The sequence below is a fragment of the Copadichromis virginalis genome, linkage group LG20 (genome assembly GCF_057382275.1).
Source record: "Copadichromis virginalis isolate Kocher_CV1m ecotype Utaka linkage group LG20, C_Virginalis_male_GT1.1, whole genome shotgun sequence".
In the NCBI taxonomy this organism is placed as follows: Eukaryota; Metazoa; Chordata; class Actinopteri; order Cichliformes; family Cichlidae; genus Copadichromis; species Copadichromis virginalis.
The window spans coordinates 17,806,288-17,826,733 of NC_140637.1; the positions used below are offsets into that span (position 1 = coordinate 17,806,288).

Sequence of the window (20,446 nt, forward strand, 5' to 3'; positions counted from 1 at the left end):
TGTGACCTTATGAACATCCTAGAGTTGCATAACGTGACCTTTGGTTTTATTGCAGGAATGTTTCATTATATTCAAAAAGGCCAGTTAGGTTTTTCCTTATTTTCTGCATTTATGCACTGTTACAATAGAAGACGCTCATATTAGCGTCAAGGATAGGGGTAGCATATTTGCAAGTAATGTCTGTGATCCAAAAGCTCAGGCTTCAACTGATCTAAATGCTCTCTTTCTTACATTTCTGCTACCTTTGGCTCTCTGTGATGTCACCAAGATGATGAACCAAGTATAAGATAAATAGGGATTATTTCTAACACTAAATCATTCAAAGCTTCTCCAGAAGCGGCTTTGAATAAACATATGGAGGTGGAAATGAGCATTTAAGCTGCCTTTTTATGAAGCATCATCCACATCATCATTCACTGATGCACTTTATGGGCCTATCAGGTGTTTTCAGTCCCATTTTGAGTTACAAACCCTCTCTGGCATTAAAACTGTGCACCAGGAGCTTCATGGTTTTTGGTTTTCGTGGCTGAGAAGCTCCTGCAGGTGTGACGTGTAGGTGGGCTGGTACTTTTGTCCATATATTTTATGTTTTCAGTTCTTTTTTGTGTGTGACACCTGTCTCCACAGGTCTGAAATGCTACTGGAGAAGAAAATCACAAAATTTTTTGACTGTATAGTGATTGTTGATCAGTGCTCAGTGGAGGGGATGACTTTTTCATTTCATCCAGTGAAGTGTACAATGATAGACCGATGTGTCATAAATTCAGCTTTTTTGTATGTGTTCGAGAACAACAATGGACACAGGGTGCAATTTGTGCTGCACAAACTGTTAAGTGGCCTATTTTGTGTAAAGTGCTGTCCACTGGGCCCGTGTCGCAATCGAGACAGGTCATAAATCAGAATGCATCAAAAGTAGAGTCTTTATTGATGAGTGGGCAAAAGAACCAACTCAGTTAAACTGTACAGTTACAGAATATCATCTCGCGAGGGAATGCCAGACGTAAAAATTATGGACCTCTGTTCACTTTTCACTTTTTCTTTCCATAACAACATCTGTACAAGTTGTAATCCCCAGTTTTGAATCTATGAAATGCAGTGGAATGCATGCTTAGTACAGTATGCTGTGCAAGTGTCCACATTTAAAAAAAATTGACTGCACGTGTATATCTATGCCTAACATATCGTAGGTCAGACATTTGTGTCACATGAATTGTAATTTGGAGAGACAATTCATTGTATTCATTGCCAGTTTTCATACACCACACAGATTGGGGGTCGTATACAACCTGAAGATGTTTGGATTTTGAACATACTGTGATCCAGACACTCAAGTGCTGGCTTTAATGTTCGGGGGTGGGGGGGGATATAAGATGGCACGGTAACATTCAAGTTTCATTCAAATTAAGTGCCACTTCATTTTCTCTTTTTTTTTGTATTCTGGTGAGAGCAAAACAGCACTTTAAAACATTCCCAAGATCGTCATTTGCAAATAAATGTACACTTCCTAATGGTTTTTTTTTTTTTTTCCAAATAACGTAATATACATCATCATTCAAGTCATTAAATCCTATGGCCTGTTTTCAATGTACAACTGTTGTTTTCTAATTATTCTGTCTCCCTTTTTTTCATTATCCATCTGTATTTCACAATTGCTTGCACATTAGCATTAAAAATCCAGCTTAAAAATCCATTTGAAGGATAAATTTCCATATGATGAGATTGCTCAATTTTCCATGATTTTGAGACCACAAGATGAGGCTGCTTTCATATTGACTCAGTGTTACTGGAACCTTTTCTATCATCATTATTTCTTTCTGTCTCCTTCCACTTCCCTCTGCATTTTTTTTTCTTTCTGCCTTTTTTTTTTTCTTTTTCACACACATACACACAAATGCTCTATAAAAACACACAAACAGGAATATAGATTCCTGTACGGTCTATACAATATGAAATCAAGTCATATTTCAAAATAGTGTCATCTGCTTAACATGTATTGTTTACAAATAAAGGAAAACAGGCAATTTTTTTTTTATGATACAAAGAAACCTGACACGCCCTAAATCAAGTCCAAAAAAATCAAGCATGTTAGGGGCTTCTGGGATCACAACAGCTATTTAAATGTATCCAAGGTTATTGAGTCCACTTGATATTCTGCAGTCTCTTTTTGAAATACATGAAAAGGCGTCCAGGGTGGTCTATCAATCCATTTAGACCCTTTGAGTTCCTTGATGTGTTTCAGAGTTAGTAACGCTCTGATCAACACTTTCTATTCACAGTCCACGGCACATTTCTTCAAGGATTTCAAGCCTCTCTGTGTCTGTTTTGTGCCTTATGTGACACAGAAACGCATTCTCAGCTGAAAGCTCTGGGGCGTGTCCCTCTGAAATAAGGCAACGTTATTTTAAAATGGCATCTGACACACTTAGCTGGAGCGGTGATTGTTGTGATCTTTCCAATTTATTAATTATATAGTCCGTCATCAGCGGTGCACACCCTTAAAGTGTTACCAGGGCGTTTCTACTGCCCTATCCAAACCTTTGCAACTCACACATTTTTTCACATATAAACATTCTTCAGATATCGGCACTGTGCCTGCATTTGTTAGCAAAATTTGGATTTTGTTGTGCAAAACAACAAAACAGACACTGACACTTAAGCAAGGTGCATTGCAACCCTTCTGCTCTCCAAATTCCCCCTTAAAACGTGAAACATCCCCCTCTTTAGGCTCATTTTTAATCTCACATGATGCAGTAGGCCTCATCCTGGGGCAGGTGTTGTTTAGTCCTCCAGTAAGTAGGCAGATGAGCTCTCAGCACTTTCCTCAGGTCCTCGTTCAGCAGGAGGCAGAAGATGGGGTTCACTCCGGCCTGGGCGAAGCTCATCCACACTGTGATGGAAAGGTACCTATGAGGGATGGTGCAGGACTTTACGAACACCCTCCAGAAGCACGCCACGATGTACGGTGCCCAGAGGACCAGAAAGAGCAGGGTGATGGTGTAGAACATCCTGCCCAGCCTCCTCTCTGATCGCACCTCCTCCATCCCGAGCAGCCGCCGGTGCTGATTGTGTAAATTTTGCCTGATGCCCAACAGAGTAGGTGGCATGGGACCACGACCGAACCCTGCGATCCAGTTAGCTGCAGCTTGACCTGTGGCCCCGGGACCGTGGAAGGTCCAGTTCTGGCTGATAGCGGGCACCAGCTGGACAGGTTTCATCTTGCGGTGCCTGTATTCAAACAGCAGCAGCTTGGCGTAGAAGCCATGAGTAGCCAGGACCACCACAGCCAGCATGAGCATGAAACCCAGGGTGTCATTGGTCTTCAGGTAGCGGTGTTCAAAAATGCACTGATCCTCATCACGAATGAACTTATAAGTCCCCACGTCAAAGACGGGTGGGAACGCCATGGCGACTGCCAGAGTCCACACCATGCATATGATGGCGGCACAGGTCCAGATGGTCATGCGTTTGGCGTAAAATCGGTGGTGGGCAATGGCAAGGTAGCGAGTGACAGCCACACAAAACAGCATGAAGGCAGCGTGAAAGCAAAACAGCACAGCCATAAAAGCCACAACTTTACAACTCAAGGCACTGTAAGTCCAGGCCGAGCTGTTGTGGACGGAAACCAGCACAAAGGGGAAGCAGGCAGCAGAGCGAACTGCATCGGCCAGGCACAGGTCCAGAAGAAAGAAATAGGGAGCCTTGTGAAGCGTCCTGTCTCGCAGGACCAGCAGGGAGACCAAGAGGTTGCCTACAAGACTGACACAGATGATCAACCCCAAGAAGACCAGCTTAAAGTAGGCAGACACATCTGTGGCAGAGATTCCTCCATTGTTGTTGCTGCTGTCACTGCTGCTGCCGCCCCTTGCTAGTCCACTCTGAGAGGCCAGCACAGCCAGCAAACTGCCAGGGCCGTCGATGGCAAAGCTCTGGTTAGCCATTCTTTCCCCTTCCACAAGAGCCTGCCTGGTTTGGGCCCCTTTAAAAACAGTACAGATCCTCCTACAGCCGTCGTCTCCCACGGCTCTCTCGTCTTTACAAGGAGAGGCCGAAAGGATCTTTTCTACAAGACAGAATCATCTTTCCTCTTTGTCCACAACCTCGCCACCTGCGAACAGAGACACACACACATTTTGAGGAACGAAAAACAGCACGTCTGACCTGCTCGTTAGGTCGAACACGCTCGCCACTAAATTGAAGCAAAGCTTACATTTAAACACAGTGAATATAGAAGTGCTGTGTTGGGCAACACAGTGGAAATATCTGCCTTCCTGTTTCTCTAAGGCTGGGATCAGATCAGCAGCTCTACAGCATGCCAGCTCCTTGGCTCTCTCAGTAATTACCTTGCTCGTTGCTAAGATACAACAGCTCACATACTTTGTGCAAGTGTGGGTGTTTGAGTGAATGCATGGGGGTGTACGGTGGGGGGTGGGCTGGAGCAGACACAGTACAACCGACACTGGGCATGTCCAACAAACAGGGATGTTGTAAATGAGCAAAGAACATTTTCTGCTTTCTCTCTGCATGCGTGTATGCGTGACAGTCGGTTAAAGAGCAGAGGGTGTAATCAGTATCATTCAAAGCACATAACAAATATAATGGCAGAGCACGGAGCCATTTGGGTTTTTACCGAAGGCCTGTGTGTGTGTGTGTGTGTGTGTGTGTGTGTGTGTGTGTGTGTGTGTGTGTGTGTGAAATGTGTTATGTTACTCAACAGGGTGATAAAACCACTGTTGCCATCACCACGGGCAGACATCAGTGTTGAAGCAAGGAAACGTAAACCTTATTCTGGGAATGAAAAATCAAATATAAACCAAATCTGAGACCTGCAAACTCGTTTGTGGGTAGAGGATGATAACAATACTCAGTCGTGCTGCTTGTATGGGTGGGCCTTGTCTATGTAGGCCATGACACCCAATACGATTTGCCATAACTGTAAGCTTGTTTTCTTTTCTTTATTCTTTTTTCAATCATAGCAGCTCTCTGCCACCTTGACAAATATCATTTCACCTGATTAAATGGCTGCCATGGCAGCTAGGCCTGAAACACAGGGTGGAGTGAAAAACACATGAACAGGTGTCAAAATCACCATCATTTTTTTTTTTTTTTTGTGTGTGTGTGGGTGTATGTGTGTGTGTGACTGAGAGAGAGAGAGCGATAAAGAGATGGAAAGAGAGGGGGAGAGAGATAATAACCTACCTTTCATCCCTTCATTTTTGCATCCTTTCTTTCCTCACGGTAAAAAAAAAAAAAAAAAAAAAAAAAACAACAAAAAAGGGATCCCAGTCGCTTTGCTTCAGTGTTCGTTAAATGGAGAGAAAAGCACATAATAAAGCTGCATGGTCTTGCTGTGTGATCTCAGGCTCAAACAACACCTGTTATGCATAAATCCATCGCGAGGAAAGCGAACTGAGCAACATTTAATAAACATAAGACGGGCAGAGGCTACCTAATAATCAACAGCTGATCAAAAAAAAAAAAATCCAGGATGAGGACTGATGTAAAGCCACATTTAAAAGATATGCATACAAAAAACACTCTCTCACACACACACAAAAAAAATCCACCGCCACCCTTTTACATTTTCATGGAGAAGAAGGTGCTCATTTGGTGTCTGAATATCATCCGAGAAAACAGATTTTATGTTGCATCACGTCGAGGATGGGTTTCCAGAAGCCTAGAAACACACGCGGTGGAAAAATAACATATCTTGCTCTGTTCATATATCCAAATGATGTCAGATTTTCAATGCTTATAATAACCCACCCACAAACGTTAGAGAGGAAAAAAAGATCGCGCATCCCCTAAATGAATCGTCTTGGCGTTTATATTGACTAGTGGCACCAGGACAATTAGTCCACACAGACAACAGCCGCGATACGTCTCTTTTCCCCATCTTTCGGCGTAAAAGGCGATGTATTTACCCTGAACTGTTATTATGCAGTCTTTGTTTTGCTGTCCAGCGAAGGTGGACTACATCTTAATGGTCCAAAATAAAAGCCTCCGTGGCAGAACAAATACATGATTTTTGGACAAATCCAGCGACGGCACAGAGGGCTTCACATCGCAGACGCTGCCGAAATCAAATGGAAAAAAAAATAGGAAAAACAAAAACAAAAACAGCACGGCTGGATTAGGCGAATTATTCCTGAATAATCCCAATTATGGCTGCTTGCAAGGAGGCAGCTCGCACATTCGCGGAAACCGTCGGTTTTATTCGGAGAGAGAGAGAGCGGGAGGGAGAGAGAGAGAGGGGGAGGGAGGCAGGGAGGGAAGGAGGGAGGGAGACAGAGGCGGACCTGTGCAGTACTGTGGGCCCAATAACTTGAAAGTGATGTTCTCTGAATGACGTGCCAGTTTTGTCCAGTATGGGTGCACTGAGGAGCTCCACCTGTCAACTAGCTACGTCTTACACTGGTGCTCCTGTCCTCGGTGACAAACTGGGTTGACTGGAACACATGGGCCTGACGGGGTCCAAGGAATTCTGGGGGCTCTGGAAGAATATTGGGCCTCCTTTTTGAAAGTGGAAAAACATCTCATTTAAAGTTCTGCAAGAACCTAAAAACATCACCAGAACGAGCACACACAATTGATTCGAGGTGCCTTATATTTTAAGGCAAAAATCCTACAATAATACAAAATAAACAGATGAAACTCCAGCAATCATATGACCCCCTTTGAGCAAGCACTTTGGCGACAGTGGGAAGGAAAAACTCCCTTTTAATAAGAAGAAACCTCCAGCAGAACGAGACTCAGGGAGGGACAGCCATCTGCCATCTGGGGTGAAAACAATGGACACCAGGGGCATAATTTCCAGGGGGGTTAGGGGGGTTATGATCCCCCCAATAATCAGACCCAATCAAAATAAGCCCCCCCACCCCCCCATGAAATTATGAATTATTCTGCATAAATAGGCTGTTGATTTTCTTTACTCATTTCAGGTATTACCAGCAAAATAGTTTCATGTTTAATCATCTGGGAATTTACCCAGATTTATTTATTTATTTAGACAGAGATCTTGACCCCCCCCCCCAATGTTCAGCACAAAGTTACGCTGATGCTGGTAGGTGTACAATATGTGAATGAACAAGACTGTGTTATGTGACCCATGATGCTGCACAAGACTGTAAATATAATTTTGTGTTTGATAATTTCTTTTATCAAAGTGGGGGGAAAAGACTTTAGACTTTTTATTAAATAAATGCTGCAATCCTACTTAAGTGGTTATAGCGTGCAAGCTTTTTAATCAAAATATATATATATTCTAAATACTGAGTAGGCTAAAGTAAGCATACTCACTATGATCACTATTATTGATCCATGTATGTGTGTACATATATTTCTCTTTAATGTTCCAGCTGTTGATTATTTTCAATACTTATATATTGCAGGGTAGGTTGATCTATAATAATGCAGTTAATCTGCAGAATAATTCTAAACTAAAGATTTAATACTTTACATTAAACCTACACCTTAGTAAAGTACTTGAGGAAATGAATTTAGTTACATTTCTACTGTTCCTATCCATGCGCTCATCCAGTGGTGATGTAAGATTAGCAGTAACTAGTACTATGTTTCAAGGCAAATTATATTTCAGCTCATCCACCCCATGCTCCTGCCCCTCACATATCTGTTAACTAATAATAGATTGGATTTATATAGCGCTTTTCAAGGCACCCAAAGCGCTTTACAATGCCACTATTCATTCACACACTGGTGGAGGCAAGCTACGGTTGTAGCCACAGCTGCCCTGGGGCAGACTGACAGAAACGAGGCTGCCATATCGCGCCATCGGCCCCTCTGGCCCACACCAGTAGGGTAAAGTGTCTTGCCCAAGAACACAACGACCAGGGCAGAGAGCCTGGGATCGAACCGGCGACCATCCGGTTACAGATACGCTTCCCAAACCCCTGAGCCACAGTCGCCCCTGTTTAGTAATTAAAGCCATTTTAATGCATTTTCCTCCATTTACAATGGACCAAAAGTAATTAGACAAATTATCATAATTTTAAATACAAGGACTGTTTTAATAATTGATGGAAAATAATTTCCAGTCAAGAACTGTCTGAAGTACAGAATCCATGAATATCACCTAATGCATCATATCCTCCTGGATCTGCCAGGCTTTTACTGCGGTTTCTGGTTGTTTGCGCTCCTAGTTTTATTTTTAGGAGCTGAAAATCATGCTCTATTGTATGGAAGCTTGAAATTGCCACTCATGAGTTAAAATTTTGGCTGTTATGTCAAAATTTTGAGTCAGGTATTGCAAAAGTTCAACTTACTAACTCAAATGTCTGAGAAAGGTTTTAAACTGAAGTTTCAGTCATAGCTGGTGCCACCCCATACCCCCTTCTGGATACACCTCTGTTTACGAAATCTCTGCAGTTAAAAATATATGCTCGACTACGGCTGGGAAAAAACACGTTTCACCATTATTTATTTATTTTTTATTATTAACAAGAGTTCTCACTCTGGGATGCACAGTTTAACATGTTAGTTAGTTTTACTAATGTATATTCTGCTTTTTTGTTTCTACATCATTCATGGTAATGATGAGCTACTTAGGTTTAAGTTTTAAAAAAAGAGTTTTACATGTTACTGCATGAAATCTAATTATCTGTCTTTAGGACCTTGTTAGCATTACTGTTTGAATATAAATATACAAATAAATAATTTGATTATCATTAATACAACAATTTGAGTTTTTAGCCTCACAATGAGTGTCCCAGATTTTATTGTGAAATCAACTGCCCTTTGAAAATGGTAACACGCTAACCAGCCAAACTATGTAAGCTGATTATACTAAATGTGAAATACATGTCAAATATTTTTGACATAAAACCTTTAATTTATATTACTTTATTTAGTTGTATTACAAAACAAACAAAATCAACAGGTTAAAACCATGTGAAATACCCCAGTGTTTAAAGAAAAGTGCATCAGCTAAAACAAAATAGGAATTAAATTATGAAGGCAAAGCTAGCTAATATTATAATGAGCTTTAATCTAACGCAGCATGTAGATGAATGTAATCAGAAGCTTCAGTTTGTCATTTCAAACATATAAACAGAACTAAATGTTCACCAGGCACAAACAGTGCTTAGTTGAACATTGACAGCAGCGCAATGCTGAGGTTAGATATTTAACTGATAGTTTGTGTTTCCAAACGTAAAACATTAAGGCCACCTGAAGGTCACAAAAGGCCTCCTGTTTCTTTCTGGCAATGGCAGATGCCATAAGATGCCATCATCTGTTACAGAATAAAGTTCTGGGTCTTTGAACACCAGTGTACAAGTAAACCAAAGCCGAATGAAAATGATAAATTAGAATTTTTGTATCCATTTAATGAGGCTTATTAACTTTCTTTGATATTAAACAGAGGTGACATGAAATACAGTTATTATAAGTGTTAGGATCATGGATCCTTTGGTTGAAAAGAAGCTCAAATGTTTTCACAACACTGATGCATGATATTAAAAAGCCTTCTGAAGGACAACAGTCAATAATAATGACAACTATATATTAGAGGCTCACAGCTTTAGGCGTACAGCCTAAAAATAAGTGCACAATACTGAACATCGAAGCATTTCTTTTCATTTGTTTTTATCCTCCATTTAATAAATGTTTTGAGGGGGTTTAACGAAATCTGTGGATCTGGGAAATGGAAACGTCTGAACAAAAAAAATTAAAAAAGGACTAAACGGGCAAATATGTGTGAAATGATAACTGTGATGGACCTGATAAAACCAATAAACATTCACAGGCCACGCTTGGAGGAGTACAATGACAAGTTAAAGGAGGGGTATTATGGAAAATCCGATTTGTCTTGTCTTGGAGGATTTCACTGTCACAGACAATATTTAAATAAAAGCTGGTACTCCTGCTGTTGCAATTGCTTCTCGTGATGAAATACCTCTGTTCAAACAAGCTGAGGGTGACGCCACACCCTGGGTGGAAAACGATGCCCTTCTATCTGCTGTTTCTTAATATTGCCACAGCGCTCGCAGATCTCCTTTTGAAATCACTGCTTAACATGGACTACCTGAAAAAAACAGTAATTATTCCAAAGGGTGGGTCTTATAAAATTCACACCAGTTATCCTGCTTGGGACAGCTTTCAGATTGCCTAAATTTTTAATGTTTTCCACCCTGCATGTGTGTGACCACCACACAAATTAGTCACTCCTGCTATTTTCCCTGCAAAAGTCTGCAAAATACAAATGTGCTTGGATGAATACGTCTGTTTTAAGGCTAATGCGTAATCTGCATATAATCCACAGAGTGCCTAACATCCAAGGATCAAAAGTTTAAAGTTATTAAAGCTTTATTTGGCCAAAAATGAAGATAAAATATTAAGACTAAGTCCTAAATATAAGAAGAGGTAGACCTGACGAGAGGTGCCGTCTTATCGTATAACATCCGAGGAGATTTCCAGAGAATTTTCAGCCTTCAAACACTGAGCTCATCTTAAGCTGCCATGACTTCAGTGCAATGCCTGACCTTTGGCTTCTATCCGCAGCTCATGTTGCTGTCTGTGTATTTCCACTTCAAGCAAAGCTGAACACGCTCGAGTTGTGGAGGCGCTGAAGGCTCTGATGTTATTTTAAAGGTGTGTCAGTGCCTTCAATGCGATCTGTTCTGCACCGCAGTGTCATTACTGTGCATAAAGCTGTCGTGTTGTTCGTGTTTGTTCTGCAGACTGCATGAAAAGAAAAACACAGATAAGCAAAGACACAAAGTGGTACAGGATATGAGACCATGTTTAATGGCAATACACTGCAAAAACTTTCACCACTCCAAACGTATCAATCAGTGCCTCCATCTGTCTGTGAGATTGTCTATTATGTTACGAGCTGAGTGCTGCGCTACAACAAGAATAATATGCATTTACGAGCAAGAAGGAAGACCTGTGAAATGAAAAGTTTTCCACTTGTTTTGCTGTCGCTCAAGCGGCTACCATTTCCATCTTGTTTTCACTAAGTATTAAGGCAAAAACACACACACATGACCATGTTTTTCTTTTGCATTTTGTAAACAAAATCCCATTTTTATAGTAAGTCTCTTATATTTACCACTAGGGTAATCTTTCTGTTGTTCTTTTGTTTCGTTTTTGAAGCGATAACGACTTGAAATTCACAAAAGTCAAAGTCCTTAAACAACAGGCTTTGCTACATTGACACCAGTGAAAGTGCATTGTGATAGTGACTAAATAAACTAGAACATAACACCACAGAGACTCTCCACATGACAAGAAAAGGTTAGTGATTAGTGATCACTTACAAAACAGCTCTAATACTACACTGTGCTTTAGTACTAGGTTCACAATGTTGTACAAATGGGGTGATTATTATTATATCTATAGAAAACACAATGTGTACGAAAATATCGCCATAATTACTTTCTCCTTCTATTTGACTTTGCATAAAATAAGCATAACTTCAAGAGGACTTTGTGTGCATGTTGCTTAGCTTGATGGCTTATTTTAAAACCATGAAAAGGCACTTAGCTTGACAGAAGATTTGGGGCAAAATCACAAACGGCACAAAATGAAAATTAGTCCAATTAGGAAGAGGGCAGTGGGTTCCTGCAACACTATCGAGAGGGAGACAACTCCACTCAGAAATATGACAGATGGCAGAAGATTCCTGTTTCTGTTATGCTCAGACTGGGGCTCGGAAAACTCTGACGCTGTGCTTGGTTCATTCTCTAATGACGTATCGGGGGAAATATGTGCAGCTTCTTCCTTCTCTTCCAAGGCTGAGACAGACTGAGTTACGTTTTCACTCACCTCAGTGACACCTGTACTCACTGAGGTGTTCTCTGGAAGCTCGGGTGATGGTAGAGCTTCACCTTCTGCTTTCAGAGATGTCTGAGTCTCAGCCACGGGAGACAAAAGTGCAAGCGTACTGGCTTCATGATTTGCTGCAGACCTGCTGGAACTTTCTGATAATCCTTCAACAGGTTCGCTCATTCCCACAGCAACGTCTCGCTCAAAGCCCTGTGTCACACTGGGAGTACAGGCACGCTCAGCAGGCAGTTCAAGGCAAGGATGACTGGCTGGTTTTTCTCCAGCTCCATCCTCTCCTGTTGTTGTCTCTGTGGCAGGAAGACACATGCAAGATGCTTCTAAAGGGATTTCCTCTCTGCCAGTCTGGGAGATGTCTGATCTGGGTTTGGAGTCTCGTTGCAGAAAAGGATGTGAGGCAGGCGGCGGCGTAGAGGGACTACTGTCTACGCGCTCCTCAGACGTCTGGTTGCCTAATTCACAGTGGAGTCTGGGTAAAGGCTGTGACTTATTTGGCTGGACTGATTCGCTGGCACAGAGTACAAAGGATGAATTAGTTTGATGTGTGGTTTGGGAAGACATAGAAGGAAACTGTTCACCTGGGAATACAGTGTGAGCGGACAGCGTGCCATCGTCAGATGGAAGCTCTTGGTTGGGTGGGACAAAGGGACCAGACGGGTGAGCTGCGATCTGCTGAAGTAAAACAGCAAGACAACAGTGATAGCTAGGAGACAAAGGAGGAACATTTGTATTCCACATTAACATTGCACGCTGAGGGAAGAAAAGCATTATACTGCATACTAATGCTTTTCTGTGAAAAGTAACTCATGCTGAAGTTTTAGCTGTGAGGAAATGCAAACAATTCATGAGCAGTATGAAGAGGTGGACAGGAATCTTTTTTTAAAATTATGGGGGAAAAAATCTCCTTCCCTCAAATTTCCCTCCCAGGAGGGCAAAACAACGAATGTAGTTTAAATATTCCTTCCTTTAAGTGAACTCCACACAGCACAAGTGAATCCAAAGGAGAAGAAAATTGGATCGGTGCAATTTTCTTAATTATTTTCTCCTCAAGTTTTCCCACGTTTACACATACTGAAGTGAGGGTGGCTGTTTGAACAGCAGGGACTGGACCAAATGTAATGCCTAAAAATACTTATTTACATTTTAACAGGATTTTATTCAAAAAAGGAAAATAGCCATTAGCAAATAATGGAAAAGGAGTTTTCCCTGCTATGAGGCTGCCCTGACAAACATTCAAGGTCATATTGAGATGAAATCATTGCAATATAAAACCAAAAGACAGACAAGAAAAACAGCACCAAGAAGAACATATGCAAAAGCTGGACACATAAAATATGAAAACGGTAACAGCTGAGATAGGGCAGGTGGGTTTTAGTCAGCAGAAAGTAGCTAGATTCTTCTATTTCACAAAAATCATATAATTGTGTATAATGCAATATTTGTTCAGTTAATCCAAAAAATGGATTCTACTTTCCAAGAAGGTTTTTAATTTGACTTAAAAGAATTTTATTGTTGATTTTTTGTAAAATGTGCAGCTGAATCATTTAAGATCACTTTGTAGACCAACAATCTATGACTAAAAAGCTTCAGGGAAACCATCAATTCAAATAAAGGAGTGCTAATGAGATCAGTGTTTTAATGCCTTTGTGTAACTTTAATGTATTATACAAAAGTTGGGGTATGAGTTTGTTGGGAATTATAAAGCCCAGATTCTCAAAACCTACGGAATGATACAAGGAATGATGGGAAATGATGTTCACCTTTATTTATTTGTGGGTTTTTTTTAATGTTCTGCTAAAAGGAAAAAGCATGCATGTGATCACTGAGGTGAAACGTGAGAATGAGCCAGGACAGCGTAACAGACACTTTTGTAGTATTGTGAGATATTAATATCAGATCACACGTTATCATGTTATTCTGTTAGGAGGTGGAGTGTGAGAATTTTTTTATGTTATGCAGAACTAATTAAACTTTCCCTTCTAAAATACACAGTTATTATGGAAGCTGGTATATCGATTTCCACAGAAGCATTTTTGCTCCATTGCCATGTTTTCAGTCTTCATGCTAATTGTGCAGCAAGTCAGATGAATATATACCCACTGACCACTTTATTAGGTATACCTCCTTTTGCCTTTAGAACTACCCTAATTCTTCATGCCATATATTCAAAAAGGTGCTGGAAACATTCCTCGGAAATTTTCATCCATATTGACACGATAGCATCACAGATCCATTACATGAATCTTGCTGTTCCACCACATCCCAAAGGTGCTCTGCTGGACTGTTGACTATTACAGTACAGTGAACTCGTTGTTGTGTTCAAGAAACCAGTTGTGGCTGTGGTGTAGAAAAGATGCATAATTGGTGTCAAAGGACCCAAGACAATGTTCCCCACAACACTGCAGGACCATCACCACCAGCTGAGCTGATGATACAGGGCAGGATGCTTTCATGTTGTTTATGGCACATTTTGGCATAAACAACAACAGTAGACCTGACAACATTTGTCCAGGTTTCTCTCAGTTTCCTGTTTCTGTCATTGTTAGCTGACATATGCGGCACCTGGTGCGGTCTTCTGCTGCTGTAGACCATCTGCTTCAAGATTCAATGCACTGTCCATTCAGGTGTTTTGTGCATGCCTTGGTTGTAAAGAGTGGTTATTTGCATTATCACTGGATAGTTTCTCTTTTTCTGATCAATCTCTAAAATCCCTAGAAATGGTTATGTTGGAAAATCCATGAAAATCAGCAGTTCTCTGAAATACCATCAACAACCATGCTACATTCAGGGTGGCTCCCCCCTCCCCATTCTGATGCTTAAGCAGAACATCTTGACCATCTTGTGTACATGCCTAAGTTGTGTTGCTGCTATGTGATTAACTGATTAGATATTTGCAGAAAGTATACCTCATAAAGCGGGTTTTAATGATAAGATACTTGAAGATTTCATGAACATGTTTAAAAACTCCAAGCAATGAAATAAAACACATTTTTGTATCATCCATATTGGTTCCGTATTCAGACTTAAAGGCACAGGAGCACTACAATCTCAGAAGAATGACTTCCCACTGGGGGAAATCTTTTTTATTATTATTATCCCACATGAATGCGCAATATACACAATATGCTTTTCTTTATATTCCTGAATTTTCTTTATTTTATTTTATTTTTTAATCGCTTCCTTTGAAGATATCAGCATGGTTACAGTGGTTCAGTTTTCAGTGGTTCAGTTTTCCTTTTTTGTGCACCACTGTGTGCAATCTAGCACAAATATTAGCACCATTTCCACATAAAGAAAGCTAACAATACATCGCAGCACAACAGTGGACATCAGTACTGTTTCAAACAATGGAAGCATAGAAGATATTAGATGTGATCACATGTGGGTAAAAAAAATATTAGTGTCCTGAGTTACGTAAAAGTACAAGAGATGTGAATTCAAATTAAAGTGTGCACAAACTTGAACAGCATGCGTCATGAATGTGATGAGAAACTGAAAAAGAGACATACAGCAGTAAGAAGCGAGACGTTACCTAAGTTGTTGCTGAAGCTTCAATGAGCTGTGAACAACACAAATAACCAAGCCAATGGTGATAAGGTTCAAAAGTTGATCAAACATGTTTGTTATGTTTTATTAGATACATGGCTTGTCTAGAGGGATAAAGCACTTAGCCTGGTAACCTGTTAAATGTGAATTTGTCAAAAATTGCATGCAGATAAAGATCATTTTAACCAGTCCAACAAGTAATTTACTGAATGTGTGTCCTCTCTTGGCAGGTGAGCCAACATAGGAGCAAGTTCCAATCAAAACGGATTGTTTTAAACTTTTGAAGGATGAATCAGTACTCCTCCTGGTGGCTTACAATCCCCATTCTTTTACTTTACTCTTACCTCTACATCAATCTCCGGCTTTACAATGATGGGACACACAGGCGTAGGCCGCAGAAGTCCCGGACGAGCCTCAGAGGTCCCTGCTTCTTCTGTAATTGTAAACCAGATGAAGAAGTTATGAGAATGTGTTTAGTAAGTTATGTTAATCAAAAAATAAAATATGTATTTTTTTAGCCTGGGTAAATACCTCTGTGACTCTTGGGTAAGTCTACCTGGCGGTAGGAATATTTACCTAATAATGATATATGTTGCCACTGAGCTGGATTGTGGCAAATGTGACTTTTTCCTCTGCTCTCTAGTGCAATTTATATTATAGTGTGCCCACTTATATAATCAATAATCTAAGGGAATTAAATGAAACTCATCTTCAGAACGTTATGTGTGAAAATCACAATAGAAGGGTCTGTTTCTGAATCTTCCTCCCCTCACACCCAACCAGTCATAGCAGATGGCTGCCCCTCACCGAGCCTGGTTCATTCAGTTTCGTTCTGTTTAAAGGGGAGGTTTTCCTTCCCACTGCCGCCAAATATTTGCACATAGGGAGTCATCTGATTGTTGGTGCTTTCTCTGTATTATTGCGGGGCTTTAACCTTACAATAATAAGTGCCGTGAGGCAACTGTTGTTGGGATTTGGCACAATAAAAATAATAACTGAACTGAACTGAACAGTCTCATGCTTGTGACAGCATGGAAACATTGATGGTGTCCCAAGTGTTAACTAGCTGCACACTTCTATTGATTGGTGGATTTAGACTGTTGAAAGAAAATATTTCTGGCATGAAACTGCTCACAAAAGGTTTGTGGATTCAATTTCATTTTTTTGTAGCAGAAAGCATTTTCCCTTTAGTCCTATTTTATCTAAGAGAAGGTAAACATTTTATCAACCCATATCTCCAAATGTGGGCAATAACTGCCAAAGCAATCTATATAAATAAACAGTTCAAATCTGAGCTGGAGTGAACTTGTGATATCCCCACTATGAAACAGGATAGTCTTATATCCATTTTAACCCATTTTAATAGTCCTTGCGCCCTTCTGTACCTTCTTCCTTTTCCAGTTCATCCTCTGAATCATTGTTCATACTGAAAGAGATGAGAGAAATTTGGGTTATAAGAAATACATGAAGATGTGACAAAACCATTGAGTAGTGCACACTTTAGATGCAAATGTAAATGTGTTTATTATTGTATACACGCACAAAGCGACACTGCACAGAGGCTTTGTCTGCCAAGACACAAACAACGTAATTGTACATAGTAAAAATATGTAGTGTAAGAAGGAGTATGCAGTCATTTTTATTCTGACTGAAGCCTGAGTAGATTCCATATGGTGGGTCAGGACTTACTATTTTTGTGTTATTAATATTTAAAGATCATTTTGAAAAAAAAAAACAAAAACAGTGATATGAGCAAAAATAAGGAAAATATTTCCCTTTAATCTTTCCATTATCCCTTTTCAAGATTTGAGAAGTAACTCTGAGAGATTCATCTGGCCCAAGAAGACACCTCAGTCACGTGTCTAGTCCAAACCCCGATCTTAACCTAACAGAATAAATAGTGCTTGATCTTTTTGTGTGGGTAGGTGTTGTACATTAAAGACTTATGTAGATAAAGTAATAGAGCTGATTCTGTTAGCACTACTTAAGGGCCGATCTTCAGATATGACATTTTTTGACTCGGGTCAAGACGAAAGCTCGACTAATTCAGCCCCAAAACTCAAGTAAAACTCGAGCAAAACTCAGCAACTCGTAGTGCTCAAGGCAGATGACACTGAATCAAAAGGACATCACTACTCCACACAGGTGTTTAATATTTGATATCTGTTACTTCAAGTGGAAATGTTTTGGCTAAATGTAGTTAATTTCAATAGTATGTAATAAATTTGCATGTCTAGACTTGTTTTATCCCATAATAACCTTTCATCTTACTGGCTGCCTTGTTAATATGTTAAAAATCCAATTATCAGCTGACTTCAAAGCACTTAATCAACCTGTAGTGGCTGTTATGGTGGGAGATTGATACAGATTCTGCTCCCAAACCAACTTCTTTTCAATCAGTGACTCATCCATCCCTAACAACCCATCTGGTGCCTTCCTTCCTCCCTCCAAACAGCTGCAGTGGATACCTACATGACAACTACATCACTTTATATTCAGCTTACTGCTTTTACACGTCCTCACAAGCTTGGGCAACACAAGCAACTATTGCTTGTGCTGCCCAAGCTTGAACATTGTGAGATTTATCACAAACTTTCATGTTGATATTACAGTAAATCAGGGGATTAGCTGAGTTTAATGGAGTAGCGAATGAAGCAAAAAGGGTCTGTGTGCCAGCCTTTAATTACAAAAAGGAGAGGAGCCAATCCGTTCCTTTGAAATGGTTTTGCTCCCCTGATGACTCCAATAGAAAAGGTCAGAGGTAAATTTTAGTGCAGGGAAACGCCACGGCTGAAAACGACACCTGCCCTTTTCCTATTCTGAATGCCTCAGACACCGCTGGGTGATTGATACACTGAGCAGGGAGTGTTCTTCCAAAAATCTCTTCCTGTACCTTGCTACAGGCTGTAATTATAAAAGGTAAAACTAGTAATGGGAAAACTTTGTGAACTCATCTAGGTAGCTTTCCTGTTGTCCTTGTACTTTGATTATGCAACAGACCGAACCACTTTTCTTATGAACAGCCTGCTCTGTTTGAGTTCTTTCTGGGCTAGATGCACTCTCTGGGCAGAACCACTACATTGAGCTGAATACTCATTCCAGGCATAAACCTCTCAGTGAATTAGTAAGCAGGTATAGTTTTGTAGCTGTTGCACAGCCCCTACCTTTGTGGCATCCGTATCTCTTTTTATAATTACATAACTAATATAGAAATTATCCCTTTTTTTCAGTAAAACCTTTTTGGTCTATGAGCCTCCGCATTTCTCTTCTGATTAATAGGATGGACAGCTTTTGAGGACCTTAAACTGACTGAGGCTTGATGGTGACCTTATAATTCTGTGGATGTTTCGGATAAAAGGCATGGGAGGCAGAGACTGGGCAAAATATTACACAAATACCCTTCTAAGTCTTTGTCCTCTGGGGTGTCTAACTGACAAGTGTGACAGGAAATGTACCTGTAAGCTTTTGGAGGTTTCAGGATACTTTTCATTTCCTGTGTGTTGATGTTTGTATGAGCTGAATCATCTTCATAGGTCAGGAGCAGAGTCACCACATAGTTCATAGAGGAGTTATTAGCCCAGTAATCACCATCAGAGGTTTCATAGCGTACAACGAACTCAATGCGAGAGCCATGTGTGGTATAAGGTGGCGCAAAAGACAGCTTGAAGGAGAACTTGTCAGTTTCTCCATCGTGAGATCCCGGGACATACTCTGCTGGGTGATCAAAGTAAGTGGCCCAATTGTCCATTGTCGATCTGACATAAACTGCTTTGTGGAAGGAAATGTTCAGCACTCGTATTACCCCTGTGAAGGCGAGAGGATCGTTCTCAGCTGGAGACATCTGCTCAACCTCCACTTTATTGGTGCGCACAGCCTGCAGCAGAGCATTACCGGTGGGTGCATGAAACTCTGGGAGCACATGATAGATCGGCTCTAGCTCAGGCTTCCGATACTTTGCCTCCTCTTCGTCCCACTTTGCAATAGAGTCTTCATCGTCCGAATCAAAGGCAACAAATTCCTTCACATCCACCAAATCCCCACCTGTTGTGTCGGCAAATGACACTCTCTTCCCGGCGGACAGCGCCAAGTGGATCCGCATATACTCAGCGGTCTCATCGAAAATTGACGCACCTCGCTTTCTGGGCACCGGGGAGCATCTTGGGATGAAGCGGACGTCCTCGGTGTCATCATCATCATCGTCGTCATCATTCTGGTTATCTTCGGCGTCCATTGGTGACCTACTATCTGCGTCCTCGCCTGATTTGCCTGTTTTTATCGTTTTAAAAAGACCCTCTTGGCTTGGTATAGTCAAAAAAGACATTTTTTTAAAATTATTTTTACAGACGTAAAAACTCAAAGGAGCCGAAGACTACATATGGCGTCTCTAAAGAGCTACCAAACACTCATGATTTGCGCAGCTGTGGTCAGTGATGATCCAGCGCTGTCGCTGCGTAACGCACAGTGCCTCTTCAGTCAACGTGTGGCGTTAAATGTCACCCATGGAAACCTTGTCTTTACTGCCAGCCCTTGTGATAGTGTATCCCCTGGTTTTACATGACTTTATGCACGGCAGTTTGACTGCTGTCGTTGAAGCACCAGCCCCTAATTTTAGCACTGACCTACCGGGTTTCCATGCCCTAAATTTGTTGATAAGTTGGTATAATCCTGCGGCCCCCCCTTGTTCTATTTGGTTCGGCCTGGCTCTGCGCCTGCTGCTGGAAATAGCATATTAATGTCATAAATGCCAGCGTTGGAAAGACAGGCTGCATGCGTATTTATTGAAACATCTTTAGAGACAATCAGGTGGGAATTATTATTTCAAGATGGCGTCTCCAAATTCCCTCTCTCCAAGCCTGAATTCATCGAAGACTCAGTCTGTGATACATTATGTTCGTTAGAGTTTAGGCCATTTTAATTCCACCACACTGGGGAAAGTTTTGCCATTCAGTATGAACAGCTGTCAGTGTAATTTAATACCAGTCCAGTTGTAGCAGTGGTTGAGATGGTAAGAAAATCTAAAGTATAACCCATTGTGATAAAAATATGAAATTATGCAAAGATTATTGATTGGACTTCATAATACCGCCCGTATTTTATT

At 40.8% G+C, this 20,446-nt stretch overlaps 2 protein-coding genes across 4 annotated transcripts; both read right to left on the reverse strand.

Moving 5' to 3' along the window:
• Nucleotides 1-902: 902 nt before the first annotated feature.
• Nucleotides 903-4,004, reverse strand: LOC146684589 (putative G protein-coupled receptor 173). Its single transcript, XM_085444153.1, has one exon. It carries the CDS (start codon nucleotides 3,936-3,938, stop codon nucleotides 2,739-2,741), a length of 1,200 nt encoding a protein of 399 aa, XP_085300279.1. The 5' UTR covers nucleotides 3,939-4,004; the 3' UTR covers nucleotides 903-2,738.
• Nucleotides 4,005-10,909: 6,905 nt separating this feature from the next.
• LOC146684590 (uncharacterized) lies at nucleotides 10,910-19,977 on the reverse strand. Of its 3 annotated transcripts, XM_085443734.1 has the most exons (5): nucleotides 18,804-19,977; nucleotides 16,734-16,774; nucleotides 15,693-15,781; nucleotides 12,381-12,474; nucleotides 10,910-12,254 (listed from the first exon to the last, which is right to left on the reverse strand). In XM_085443734.1, exons 1-5 carry the CDS (start codon nucleotides 19,667-19,669, stop codon nucleotides 11,527-11,529), a joined length of 1,818 nt encoding a protein of 605 aa, XP_085299860.1. In that variant the 5' UTR covers nucleotides 19,670-19,977; the 3' UTR covers nucleotides 10,910-11,526. The 3 variants fall into 3 exon arrangements, with proteins under 3 accessions (XP_085299860.1, XP_085299859.1, XP_085299857.1); XM_085443733.1 differs by having other exon boundaries at nucleotides 10,910-12,471; nucleotides 18,804-19,976; XM_085443731.1 differs by having other exon boundaries at nucleotides 10,910-12,474; nucleotides 18,804-19,975.
• Nucleotides 19,978-20,446: the final 469 nt, after the last annotated feature.

Bases quoted from the DNA above. Each gene is read 5' to 3' on its own strand.
- LOC146684590 (XM_085443731.1), bottom strand. From the start codon at position 19,669: ATGTCTTTTTTGACTATACCAAGCCAAGAGGGTCTTTTTAAAACGATA. The intron at 15,782-16,733 runs GTACAGAAGGGC...TTACAATTACAG, and splicing joins TGAACTGGAAAAGGAAGAAG to AAGAAGCAGGGACCTCTGAG. The intron at 12,475-15,692 runs GTAAGAGTAAAG...GTTTTACTTCAG, and splicing joins AGCCGGAGATTGATGTAGAG to CAGATCGCAGCTCACCCGTC.
- LOC146684589 (XM_085444153.1), bottom strand. From the start codon at position 3,938: ATGGCTAACCAGAGCTTTGCCATCGACGGCCCTGGCAGTTTGCTGGCT.